At 42.7% G+C, this 14,609-nt stretch overlaps 1 protein-coding gene across 1 annotated transcript in view; it reads right to left on the minus strand.

The window, feature by feature from the left end:
- Window positions 1-14,609, minus strand: part of LOC122562061 (Na(+)/H(+) exchange regulatory cofactor NHE-RF1-like) — a 99,559-nt gene that overhangs the window by 5,760 nt on the left and 79,190 nt on the right. Inside the window, exon 4 of the mRNA XM_043714534.1 lies at window positions 8,965-9,008. Coding sequence (XP_043570469.1) covers window positions 8,965-9,008 — 44 coding nt within the window. The remainder of the gene's footprint in view (window positions 1-8,964; window positions 9,009-14,609) is intronic.

Genomic DNA, 14,609 nt, shown 5'->3' on the forward strand with positions numbered 1-14,609 from the left:
TCCCCCTCCCACTGCACCAAGGATATGCAGGTCTTTGGACTCCTCCATCGCCAGACCATAACAACACGTCGGTTGGAGGAAGAGCGCCTCATCTTCCGCCTAGGAACCCTCCAACCCCAAGGGATGAACTCGGATTTCACCAGTTTCCGCATTTCCCCTCCCCCCCACTTGTCTCAGTCAAATCCATCGCACTCAGCACCGCCTTCCTAACCTGCAATCTTCTTCCTGACCTCTCCGCCCCCACCCCAGTCTGACCTATCACCCTCACCTTGACCTCTTTCCACCGATCACATTTCCGACGCCCCTCCCCCAAGTCCCTCCTCCCTACCTTTTATCTTAGCCTGCTGGACAAACGTTCCTCATTCCTGAAGAAGGGCTTATGCCCGAAACGTCGATTCTCCTGTTCCCTGGATGCTGCCTGACCTGCTGCGCTTTTCCAGCAATACATTTCCAGCTCTGATCTCCAGCATCTGCAGACCTCACTTTCTCCTCCTAGAGGAACTTTTGGCAAGTCTAGCTTAGCGAAGAATTGAGAGTCACTAGAATTACGTCCGGTGGACAGTTGCCTGTTAACAGGCACTGCTGCCTCACAGTGCCAGGGATTCAGGGTCGATTCCACCTTTGGACAGACTATCTGTGTCGAGTTTGTACATTTCTGCCTGTGTCTGTATAGGCTTCCCTCTGACAGTCCAAAGACTAGGTGGATTAGCCATGGAAAATGCAGGGTGATCGGGTAGTGGGTTGAGTCTGGGTGGGGAGCTCTGTGGAGCAGTGGTGTGGATTTGATGGGCTGAATGGCCTGCTTCCATACTGTAAGGATTCTATGAACTGTGCAGTTTTTTTTCCCTGTCACTTCATGATGTTATTCATGGTCAACAAGTGATTACAAGCCACAACAATAATTATGAAGACTGGAACAGAAGGAGACCAATTAACCCCTTGAATCAAAGTTGCCATTCAATTAGATTAATCACTGATCTGTCTCTTAACTCCATTCAACAGCCTCTGTACTCCTTGGTGTAACAAAATCTACCTATTGCAGTTTCAACCTTATTCAATTAGTCTCTCAAAACTTTTCTCGGGAGAGAATTCCAGATTTCTACTTGCCCTTATGTAAAGGAGTCGTGTGGCGCTGGAAAAGCGCAGAAGGTCAGGCAGCATCAGAGGAACAGAAGAATCAACATTTTGGGCATAAGCCCTTCATCAGGAAACTGCCTGACCTGCTGTGCTTTTGCAGCACCACACGTTTTGACTCTGATCTCCACCATCTGCAGTCATTATTTTCTCCTTTATGTAAAGGAACGCTTTCTGACATATCACCCCTGACTGGCCAGTCTTAAATTCTAAGGTTCTGCTCCTTTGTTCTGTCCATAACTGAACCCAGTTATCTAACAGGAACAAGGAGACCATTTAACCACTGGAATCTGTTTTGTCATTTTAGAGTCAGAGACAGAAAAAGGCTCTTCAACCCAGTGAGTCTGTGTCAAAACTAACTATTCTAATCCCGTTTTCCAGCATTTAGCCCACAGTCTTGTCTGCCTTGACATCGCAAGTGCATATGTAAATACTTCTCGATTGTTATGAGTGTTTCTGTCTCTACCACCCTTACGGGCAGTGAGTTCCAGATTCCCACCACCGTCTCGGTGAAATCTTTGCTCCTTACATCCCTTCTAAACCATCAGCCCCTTAACTTAAGCTATGTTCCCTGGTCACTGAGCCCTTCATCAAGGGGAAAGTTGGCATTTAATGGCATCATGGTTGATATGCGACCTAACTCCACATACCGACCTTTGGCCATATCCCCTAATACCTATGATTAATTAAAATCTATCACTTTGTTTTAAAATTAACAGTATATCCAGCATAAGTTGCAAATGTGGATGCAAAACCTCATTTCAGTCACCCTTTGCATGTAGGAGTGCTTCCTAATTTCACTTCTAAACGTTCCAGCTCCAAGTATTAGGCAACATCCCTAGTCCCAGACTCTCAAAACAACTCCATTTCTATCCAACCTCTCTGTTCCTTTCAATTTGAAAGCCTCGAACAAATCACCCCTTAACTTTCTAATTTCTAGGTAACGCAGCCTTAGTTTATGCAAAAATCTCCATATAATTGAACCCTTTGAATCAGGGTATCATTCTGCATCTTAAGTGGGTCTATTCAGCACTTGATATCACTGTTACAGAGCCTTCACTTTCTCAGATTCCAGTTCCCTTGCATTAAAAATTCTAATGACTTATTTCAAGTTATTTTTTGAACTCGTCTGCTAACTTAAGTGATTTCAACAGAGTCGGTCCTGCTATAATGTGTGTTTCTTCAATGCGAATTGGCTTTAATGCAATTGAAGAATTTTAAACGGTTATTTGTAGAATGCAAACTTGCCTTTCTCTGTATTGACTATAACATGATTCTGGCCCCCCTAGTTTAGACGGCACTGCTATTGCGCAATTTTCTTATAACATGAGATCGCACAACACGGAACTACTCTGGTCTGCCTCTTTGTCTCACCCAGTCATAAAATGATTGCTTTTAGCCAATAATCATCAATTCCAGATTGCTTTCGGGCAGAGAACTCTAAGAGGAATCCCCACATCTCTCTGCTTAACCTCAGTCCCTAGCTTACCACCATTTAGAAGAAATTCTGGGAAGTCTTCCTGGGTTCTTAACTCCACTTTCCTGGCACTTCCTCATAACCTTTGACTCCCTTATAGATCAACAATCCGTTCAACTCAGCATTAACTATATATATTCAATGACCCAGTCTCCAATGATCTCTGTGGAAGAGAATTCCAAAGACAAACAAGCCAGAGGGAAGATATTTTTGTTCTTCTCTACAAGGTGAAGAGGATGATCTCAAACTTTCCATAAGGTACCACATACAAGATTACTATACAAAAGGAGAGCTCATGGTGTTAGAGGTGATATATTAGCACAGATACAAAATTAACCAAATAACAAAAAAAAAATTAGAATCAATAACTAATTGTCAACTTTGCATGCTGTGGAACTGAGTGCCTCAGGGATCGTGTTGAGATCTCCTCTATGCCTGATCTATTTTAATGACTTGGATAAAGGGATTGCCTGTACTGTAGTCAAATTTGCTGACAATATGAAGATAGCTAGGAAAAGAAATGAGTGAGGAGGATATAGAGACCTTGGAAAGGGATTATAGATAATTTAAGTCAGTGACAAAAAAAAAAATTGACAGATTAAGTATAACCTGGGAAAATGTGAGGTGGTTCAGTTTAATAGGAGCAGAACATTATCTTAATGGAAAGACTATAGAATATGGCACTGCAGAGGGATCTCCATATCCTGGTATATGACTTCGCATAACTTAGGTTCTCAGGAATGAATACTGCTCTTTCTTACAAGTAGGGATGGACTATAAAAGTGTGGAGTCTTGCTACAACTGTACAGGACATTAGTGAGACTGCACATGGGCAAGTTTTGTTTTTCGTGCTTAAGGAAGGATATACTTGCATTGGAGTCAGTTTGGCAAAGATTAGCTCCAGTGATTCTTGGGATGAAAGGATTGTCATTGGAGTGGTGACCTTACTGAAACAGAAAATCCTGAGGAGGCTTGACAGGGTAGATGCTGAGAGGATGTTTTCCCACTTGGGATTATCTAGAGTTAAGGGACGGTGTTTTAAGATAAAGAATCTTTCACATAAGATGAGGAGTCTTTTTTGACAGAAGTGTTAGTCTTTAGAATTCTCTTCCACAGACAATGTGGAAGTTGGTTCATTCAATATATCGAATATTGAATTTTCTGATCTATAAAGGAGTCTACGATTAAGAGGAGACAGCAGGAAAGTGGAGTTAAGATGACAGTCAGATGAGCCACGATCTTAGTGAATCACAGCAGGCTGAAGGGGCCAAATGGCCTACTTCTACACCAGTTTCTTCTCCTTATACTGAGTCTGTACAATAAGCTCAATCTGGCAATTATGCCCACTTACACACAAAATGAACATATTGTTACAAAGTACAGCCACAGCTGCCAAGCAGAACAGCTAAGATACGGGCTGTTCCAAAACCGATACATGTAATAACTGGATGTTAAATAGATACTTACGTTTTGTTTGCTGTTTTGACAACAATTCAAATTTAACCAATTAATTTAAATTATGCCCAGGATACTAAAACCCAATTCAGTTTGAATTTACTGTATTGACAACATCAGACCAATGAGTGAGTACGATGTTGGGGGGTATGAAACCAAGGCATTTTGAAAATTTGGTCACTGGAACTGCCACCGAACAGCAAAGCAACTGCCATGGAGCCAGAGAGCTAATTGTCCATCCAACATTTTGCTCTCAAAGAAATAAGAAGACCTTTTCTCTAAAAGCAGTAAAACGCAAGACGACAACCCAGGGAGATCAGCAATGGAAAATTGCAGACAGCGAAGATGACAGAGACTGTGTGGGCTTAAGATTAAAGTTAATGTAATGTTTAACTGTGAGCTATTAGAGCAGCATTTTTTATAGAGTTGGAGTCAGATAGCAATTAGGGAAGAAAAAAGGGCTTGGATTTGTTAATAGTTTTTGTTTAGTGTTTTGTTAGGAAAATAAATTGTTATTTTTCTTTAAGTAGTGGAAATTAGGAGTTCTCTTTCACTCACCCATACTTTTATCAGATTACAAGGCGAGGGGAGTTTTTCTGGGTATTTAGTTTTAATTACCAGAGGGGTTTGGCCTCTGCTTCATAACAATATCTAAAGACATCCTAACATTGTGAAAGGAGGTCATTAAAATAGTTGTACTATCAGTTTTTAACCTCTACCACATCATCTTCTGATGAAATGAATGCACCTTTCAGACAAAGCTGGTCTGACATTATTTAAACAACTGAATGTGTACTGCCTTGCTGAAGGCAGGATATGCTTCTGTTTGAACTTTGTTAGAAACCTCTTGAATTTACCACTATCATTTGCCACAATCTCACAAAAGTAAATGGGTGATGAAATTATGGAGAAAAGACACCGTTCCACAAATAAGATAGAGAACAAAAATACATCGATATGCCAATTTCCTACTTTATAAAACCCAAACATTATATATAAACGATGGAGAATTTAACAAACTTAACGTGGCAGCACAGGATCTATGGATTTTAATATAAACTGAGAATGCTGTAGACCTTTTGTTTGGTATATTAAAGGAAACAGATCTGCATGATGTAATATGTTAGAAGTATTTGCATGCTTGATGGTCATAACTATAATCCTGTTATTTTGTACTTTAGTTTTATTTTAATGATTGCTATAACTAAGTTATGAATTTGAATTACTCATTTCATTTGTATCATCACAATTGATCCGAAGCCACCAAAAATGTTTTAATAAACTAGCATGGAAGAAACAAAGAAACACAGGCCTCAAACACTACAAGAACGAGATCTTGGGGAAGGGCCTAAGCGCACAAGTTTTCTTTTTGCAACGTCTATAGCAATTCAAACATAACAATAACCGGAAGGAAGTTGTATCAGGCAGATCAAAAGAAGTTGTATCAGATAAAAAGATCAAGAACACAACTTAGAATTTCATAAACTATACAGTAGAGCTGTTATTCAGGCCAATTAGTCTATAGTTATATACTGGCATTTATGCTCCAGATCACCCTCCGCCCATCCTTCATTAACTATCCCAATCAGCATTTTCTTCTATTCCTTTCTCCCTTGTGTTTATATCCAGCTTCCCCTTAAAAACTTCTTTGCTATCCGCATCAACTGCTCTTCATGGTAGTGACCTCCACATTCTCACCATTTTCTGGGTAAAAGAGTTTCTCCTGAACTCCTTATTGGGTTTTATAAGAAAGACTGTTCTATACTGCTGAATCTAGAATGAACTCTCACACTAATAGAAACTTCAGTTCAACTCTGATTAATATTAATAATTTTGAACACTCGCCTATCAGACAGCTCCCTCTGTTTCATCTCATCAGTTCAGGATATTATACTGCACTGTAATACTAATCTTCATTCTGCACACTGACCTAACCCATGGTCAAATAGAGCAATACCTGCACAATATCCAGGCTTGGGCTGACAAGCAGCAAGTAACGTTCATACCACAAAAGTGCCAGACAATGACCATATTCAAAAAGACACAAATCTAACTACCTCCCCTTAACATTCAATGGTGTTACCGTGACTAAATCTCCCACTATCAACATCCTGTGGGTTATCATTGGCCATGAACTGAACTGGGCTAACCATATAAATACTGTGGCTACAGACCTTGATCAGATGGGCCAATGAACGGTAGATGGAGTTTAATTTAGATAAATGTGAGGTGATGCATTTTGGAATGGCAAACCAGGCCAGATCTAATACACTTAATGATAGGGTCAGAGATGTGGTGCTGGAAGATCACAGCAGGTCAGGCAGCATCCAAGAAGCACAAAGAGACCGAGTGGTGCAAGTGCATAATTCTTTAAAAGTGGAGTCGCATGTAGACAGGGTGGTAAAAGCACCCTATGGAACGCTTGGCCAAAACACTGAGTACAGGAGTTGGGAGGCAGTTGTACAGGACATTGGTTAGGCCACTTTTGGAATACGGAGTACAATTCTAATCACCCTTCAATGGAGGGATGTTGTGAAACATGAGGGTGCAGAAAAAATTTGTAAGGTTGTTGTAGGATTGGAAGGTTTGAGTTATAGGGAGAGGTTGAATAGACTGGGGATTTAAAAGGGCATCTGGATGGATATATGAATAGGAAAGTTTAGAGGGATATGGGTCAAATGCTGGCAAATGGAACCATGTCAGATTGGGATGACTGGTCAGCACGGATAAGTGAGACTGAAGGATCTGTTTCCATGCTGTGTATCTCTAGAAGAACAGGTCAGGGGCTAGGTGGCCCGCTGTTTGTAACTCACCTCCTGACTCCCCAAAGCCTCTGGGAGACAGTGAGAACTGAAGGGTTAAACCCTTGCCCCTCAGATGTTACCTGACCTGACCTTTTTCCAGCACCACACCTTATCAACTCCCCAAAGCCTCTCCACGTCTTAAAAACTCAAAGTGTGTTATGGAATACTCCCCACTAATCTGGATTAGTGTCTCCCCCAACAACACTAGAGAAGCTTGACACTATCCAGCAATCAAGCAGGCAACATGATTGACACAACATCCACAAACATTCACGCTCTCCATCACCAACCCACAATAGCAAGAATGTGTACTAACTATAAAATGTACTGCAGAAATTTACCAATGCTCCTTAGACATCACCTTTCAAATCCAGAACTATAACTATCTAGAAGAGAGCAGCAGATACATGGAAACAACACTAACTCCAAATCTCCCTCCAAGCCACTCACCATCCTGACTTGGAACTATATTGCTGTTCCTTCACTATCGCTGGGTCAGAAGCCCGGAACTCCCTCTTGGACAGTACTGTCAATGTACCTACAGCCCAAGGACTGCAATGGTTCAAGCACACAGTTCACCACACCTTCCCAATAATAAATAAGGATTGACAATAAATGGTGGTCCTGCCAGTAATTCCAGAATCTCTTAAATCAAAAATTCCTCCCTATTGTTACTGGTTAAAACAGTGATTTGAGAGTAGGGTTCAAAATAATGGCAGAAGGGCACACTTGTGGAACAGTGGTAGCATCCTTACTGTTAGGCCAGGAGGCCCAGGTTCAAGTCACACCTGCGCCAAAGGTGTGTAATAACATCTTTGAGCAGATTGGTTAGAAAAAAAAGTCAATAAAAAAAAAAATGGCAGATGGATCAGGGTAGAGAGAACAGATTGTTTCCAATGAGTTGTGGATTTTTAAACAAATGGTCACGGGTCAAAGACTGAACACAAGAGGGGCCACCTTGTGGTGCAATAGTAGAGTACATACCCCAGAACCAAGGTACCAGAGTTCGTCCCATTTTTGAGCAGGTTGATTAGGAAAATAAGAAGTTTAAAAACACTGAACGCAAGAGACTTCGAACAGACAGTAGGGGAACAAAAAACTTTTTGCAGAGAATTGTCAGGCTGTAAAACTCATAGCCAGAGTTAATGATTATATCAGAGACTGTATCAACATTCCAGACTTAGCTGGTGCGATGCAGAAAGGAAGACGGATAAAGAAATGTGGGGTAAGAGGTCAGGTATGAAGTAAGGAGCACTCACACAGTCAAGTTGGGTTGAACACTCTGGGAGAGTTGGGTGTGGGGGGCAGGAGGAGACTGAGGGGGTTGGAGTGCATGGTTGGGGTTCACTGCAATCTCAGCTACTCACAACACAAAGACAATGGCCAGCTTCAGAGCTGACAGAGGTCGCATTCATCACTGAATAATGTAAATCAGATGATGGACAGCTTCCTGGAACAGAGACTAGGATGGCTCATCAACAGCACAAAGGAAACCTGGTCAGCCTCCAAGGAGGCTCAGAGGGAGTCAGAACATGAAAACACTCACAGGTTTGACTGTGCCTGCCACTGCCTGCCTTTTCCTGTGGAATGGATCAAGAAGAATCCAAGATGTAATACAGGAAATTGCCAATCCTGTAGGATTGTCTCAAAACTGTTCCCTGGACACTGCAAAACCAGGAGGAAAATCAGATTGGGTTTTGATTTTTTTTTTATTAGTGACTAAAATTTAGGTTGGGGTGCAGTGTGTGTGTCTGTCTGTCCGTATGTGGAGAGAAAGCTATTTGCTTGGGTGCACAGTTAGAGACAGCAGCTCCTGTGATGAAACCTCTGGCCAGCGTTAACATCCCAAATGGTGATGGAATTCAAGAACTGTGCCACATAGGACTGCCATGGTTGTTTTTAAAAAGTACATCTTCATTGTGTGTGTAAAAAGCACATTAACAAGGGTGGAAATGGCCAGCTAACAAATAATTTCATGAAGTTGGGAGGTTGCAAGCAGTTTGTTTTGAGGACGTTTTGCACTTGGACACTAAGTTCCATAAACAACATGTTACAGTTCAGCGAGACTGCACTGAAATAAAAGGAGCTTTCTACCTTCTGTTCAATATCCCCGTTCACAATCAGTTGTGGAAGAGGTCCTGCAAAACAAAACAAAGCACCATTCATTAGTATTCAAACAGTGTTACCAGTCCAAGCCACAAGTCTCAAACACTGCAAGTGAATAAACTACCACCCCGGGAAACACAGACACCCAGGGCCCACCACCCTGGGGAACACAGACACCCAGGCGCACCTCCCCGGGAAACACAGACCCCTCCAGACGCACCTCCCAGAAAACACAGACCCCCCCCGGGCGCACCTCCCCGGGAAACACAGACCCCTCCAGGCGCACCTCCCTGTGAAACACAGACCCCTCCAGGCACACTACCACGGGTAACACTGACCCCCCAGGGGCACCACCCCAGGTAACACAGACTCCGAGGGGCACCACCCCGGGTAACACAGACCCCCAGGCGCACCTCCCCGGGAAACACAGACCCTTCCAGGCGCACCTCCCCGGGTAACAGACCCCCAGGGCCCATAACCCTGGGGAACACAGACACCCAGGGGCACCACGCCAGTAAAGACAGACCCCTCCCCCAGGCGCACCACTCTGGGTAACACAGACCCCCAGGCGCACTTCCCCGGGAAACACAGACCCCTCCAGGCGCACCTCTCTGTGAAACACAGACCCCCAGGCGCACCTCCCCGGGAAACACAGACCCTTCCAGGCGCACCTCCCCGGGTAACAGACCCCCAGGGCCCATAACCCTGGGGAACACAGACACCCAGGGGCACCACGCCAGTAAAGACAGACCCCTCCCCCAGGCGCACCACTCTGGGTAACACAGACCCCCAGGCGCACTTCCCCAGAAAACACAGACCCCTCCAGACGCACCTCCCAGAAAACCCCGCCCCCCCCCCCCCAAGGCGCACCTCCCCTGGAAACGCAGACCCCTCCAGGGGCACCACCCTGGGTAATACAGACCCTCAGGGGCACCACCCTGGGTAATACAGACCCTCAGGGGCACCACCCCAGGTAACACAGACCCCTCCAGGCACACCTCCCCGGGAAACACAGACCCCCAGGGGCACCACCCCAGATAACACAGACCCCCAGGGGCACCTCCCCGGGAAACACCGACCCTTCCAGGCGCACCTCCCCGGGAAACACAGACCCCTCCAAGCGCACCTCCCTGGGTAACACAGACCTCCAGGGACACCACCCCAGGTAACACAGACCCCCAGGGAAACCACCCTGGGTAACAAAGACCCCCAGGGACACCACCCTGGGTAACACAGACCCCCCAGGGGCATCATCCGATGAAACAGATCTCAAACATAGCAGCCCTGTAAATAGATCATCCTACGAAAACAGACCTTGTACATATCAACCCATCAAATAGAGACATTGTGACTGAACCTCCACACCAAGTACACATCCTACAGTTCTCAAACTTACTGAATGCCTTCAAAACACTTTCCTGATCAGACATCACTACAATTCCACACTGCTTCAGTCAATGAAGTGAGCCCGATCTGCTTCTGCTCTTGTACTCTCATTTGCCTGGTGGTATGCTAGTATTATGAGAGCTGTAGCCTCAGTTAGAGCACAATTAAAACCTTACCTCGGAGAAATCCCATTATCACAGTGTGCTGAACAACATTGGCCGTAACATAGCAACGGCTGAAAAGGATTTAGTGCTCAATAAGACCACCCAATGTTTGAGATGGGAGAGCTTTCTGAAGTAAGAATTTAATTATTTCAGGCCTAGCAGCACATTACTGGAAAACTGCAAGCCTTAAATCCATATTCATGCCAAGTTATTAGAGCTTACTATAGAGACAAACATGGCATTGACAACTTCTGGGAAAATGTACCTATGTTTCAACAATGCAACCTTCAGAATCACAGACAAAACTATGTGCTGCATTTTGAACAGGCATAGTGGGACGAATACATCAAACTGCCAGTTTAATAAATTTCATTCTGCCTTGAACCTAATGTACCTTCCTTGGGAATGTTTGTTGGGTCAGTACAATCCACCCCTGCTGTAAAATACTTTATCAGAATAAACAGCATTGAAAATGAGATGCTGAGTCAAGGAAATTGGACTCTCAATATCTTGAGAAGTTATGAACTTTCCTCTGTGTGGTGGGGGTTAGTGTCGAGGGAGTGAAGCACTGTTAGAGGTGCCATCTTTCAGAAGCACTGATAAACAGTGGTTTCTTCTGCTCACTCAGATTGGTGCAAAAGATTACTTCAAGGAAAAAGGTTCCTGAAGAAAGGCTTATGCCCGAAACGTCGATTCTCCTGTTCCTTGGATGCTGTCTGACCTGCTGCGCTTTTCCAGCAACACATTTTCAGCTCCTTCAAGGAAAAAGGTGCCTTGTGGTCAATATTTATCCCTCAACTGACATCACTAAATCAGATTAGACAGTCAGTCCAACATTGCACACAGCAATGCCTCACAGAGAAACAATCAATCAGTCATCTTGTTTCTTACACCACAACAGTGACTACACTTCAATATCCAAATGTTACAAATTGTTCTTCAGAAATGTACATCTTGTCTCTGTGAACTCCTTGATTAGCAGAGCTTCAGTTGCACTACACTCATTCTACCCCACTATCCCCAGCCCCCTACCGTATAACATATCTTAGACACCCCTTCGCCAAAATGCTATTCCATCTCTCATGAAGTTGCCAGGAGGCAACAATCATCAGAGAGAAACTAACGTAGCCAACAATTCAATCACTTATGGTAATTTCCAAGTTATTATCTGGACTTTCGCCAGGTGAAAGCGAAAGTGATACAAAGATAAAGAGATCTATCCAAAGGATTGGTACGGTTACAGTGAAGGTTCAGCAGGAATTCATTAAAGCAAGACTGACTACACAAAGTTGATTAACTAGCGTGATGCTGGGGATTGGAAACTATAGTCAAGAGGAGACATTTAGAAACATTGGGACTGTTACCATGGCAGCAGAGATTTATTATAGATATTTACATTCATAAAAGACTTTTGATCCAGCAAAAGATTACTACCTCTGTTTGGGGAATTAGTAATGAGGATTCATCAACCTCAGGGAAGAAGCTTCAAAAGGAATCACCTTCCATTAAGAGAGTTGTTGAAGCATCGGGAATAGTTCAGTCAGAGATAAAGCCACCTTTTAAAGCAAAACATAAAAATGCTCAAAGCACAGCTTGATAATGTGGTGATGGAGAGAATGGAGCAGATTGGGTCAGCTCGAGGTTGATACAAAGCTATGGGTGAGAGCTGGTCATTAGATCGGTTTGGGTTGATATTAAGCAATGGAGAGAGAGCAAGAGACAATGGGTTCAGTTTGGGATTGATACAGGATTATGGGGAGTGTGTCAGGCAATATTGAGATTTGTTTTACACTGGCAAAGAGACAATGCAAATTCTTTGGGCCTCTCCTGGACTGTCAATAGTTCTAAAGTCACCCAGAGCCAACTGAAAATTCCAATGGGCGTCTCAAAATGAGAGCAATGTACTGAATTGTATAGCTAATGCAGCCAACAGGAAGTGAAAGCAGAGGCTGCAATCGAACCATTCCTTGATGGGATGTATTTCAATACACCAATACTTCAAAATGTCTTCAGGTCTTAAATCACAGTGGCTTCACAACAGACCAATGATCCAAACTTAAGCATTGTGGCAGCACTCACTGAAGAGGTCACTCATTAAAAGTGACTGCTTTGTTTTGCATAATGATGAGTTTCAGAGAGATACACATGAACAAAGCAAAAAAGTTCCATGTTATTTAAAATGTGATAGATACCATTGCAGAAACTACAAGGACAACATAGGGTCTCAAAGAAGAAAGACCCAAGTTGTTCTCCCATGAAGTTTGTACAATATCATTCTAATGATAGTACAAAAGGCTCCCCTCATTATTAACTCTCTTAGATCATCATACTTTTCAACAATAATCACTCCCAAGTTATTCCCCCCACTATTAATATTATACATTTCAGCATATCAATTACATTTGCCTCTTCCCCTATTTCCCTCTTCACACATTTAGTCTGGTGGTTCACTATTCTTTCAGGGTATGTACTTTTTGCACTTGGAACTTTGGTCGGTCTCTGGGTTACACACTATTAACTTTGACTTTAGCCCTGACAACGAGGGCTCAAAGTCCCTTCAGTCTGTAAGGCATTTCATTGCTAGGATTTCCTTTGCTGAGCTTGTCTTTCCTGAAGAAATAGTCAACTGTTCCATTGCAACATATGCAGCACCTTTAATATCATGGACTTCCTTTGCAAAGGCTACCTTTGTGCTTCAATTTTGGATTTGGTTTCTCCACAAATCTGTAGATACCATTAGTGATGTTTTTTTAAAAAAAAATTACTCGACATAGGCATCGCTAGCTGGCCAGCTATACTTCAAACTGTATATATAAAAAAAGTGTGTTAACTTGCTGAATGTCTGATTTAGTAATTAATTTGGAAGCTTTCTGTATCTTAATTGTTTTCTCCAAGAGATCCAATTCTGTGTTTAATTTGAAATTAAATTTTTCCTGGTGATATTATTTCTGATGTTATGTCTACCTAATGTCATCCTTTAGTTTCCTTGCTTATAGGATGTGTATTTTATCAATAATAGCAATGCTATTTTGTGCTGCTCCTACAAGGATTTTCTATATTTTTGTCATTCAAATGGAGGATCCCTGCCTTCTCACGATTAAAATGGATGCTTCCTACCTTTTCCTGTGCATTCACTAAATGAATGTCACTATTCCCTTAATAAATGACTTCCATTTCCTTAATGGTTATATTGAATGAAACCCTCTGTCTGTTGCTTTAATAACACTGCCAGCTAAAATCACTCTTTTTCTGGCTAATTCCTACTGTTTGTGACTCTAATAGCATTCCTTGTTTATTTCATGTTTTCTTCCTAAATGATTCCCGCTATCTGTGGTTTCAATAAATGTTTCCTACCTCTACTTCAGTTTTAACAATGCATCTTCCTCATTTTCTACAGCCTAACTAAAGTCTCCTAACTTTGTTCATCTGTTAGACCTTGTTTGCTTGGACTTCGAACATACCCCTTTATTAATTCAATTATTCTGTGGCTCTTGATGCTCCTTATTTGAACTGTGCTTGTGGTGTCTGCATGCAATATCTCCAACACTCGGTCTGAGCTACAAGTGCTTTTCTTTACATCTAGCTTTCCCTGCCAGTAACTAAAGGTATCCTTTGCCCACCAGAGATTTTAACTTGAAGAGTCTCCGATGGTGGCTCGCTCTGAATCCCTGGTTCAGGACCATGCCTACAGAACAATGACACCATACAAAATCTATAACTGCCTTGGAGAGCCTGGTATTATAGCTCCAGGGAGTTCCTACCTCTCCTGCCACGTAGGCCCCAACCCTAGCATATAGTGCTGTTATCATCAACTATAGATTCTGCGTCATTGACCTTGCCACTAGGATTTCTTCTGCAGAGTTCTTGAATGTGCAGTTCTTCCTGTTGGCTGTTTCCAGAAGTAAGTTTCTTACAAAAAATTGCTGAAGTAGTAATAAGGAGTAGAGTAGCAATTTATTGTCACTTGTATTTATGAGAATAATGTGAGATGCATTTAAGTCGCCACAATTTGGCCCCATTCTAATTACTGAAATTAAAGAAAGAAATTGAGACAAAGTTAAAACAAAGTCCATCTTTTGTTCC

Source organism: Chiloscyllium plagiosum, chromosome 24 (genome assembly GCF_004010195.1).
Source record: "Chiloscyllium plagiosum isolate BGI_BamShark_2017 chromosome 24, ASM401019v2, whole genome shotgun sequence".
Taxonomy (NCBI): domain Eukaryota; kingdom Metazoa; phylum Chordata; class Chondrichthyes; order Orectolobiformes; family Hemiscylliidae; genus Chiloscyllium; species Chiloscyllium plagiosum.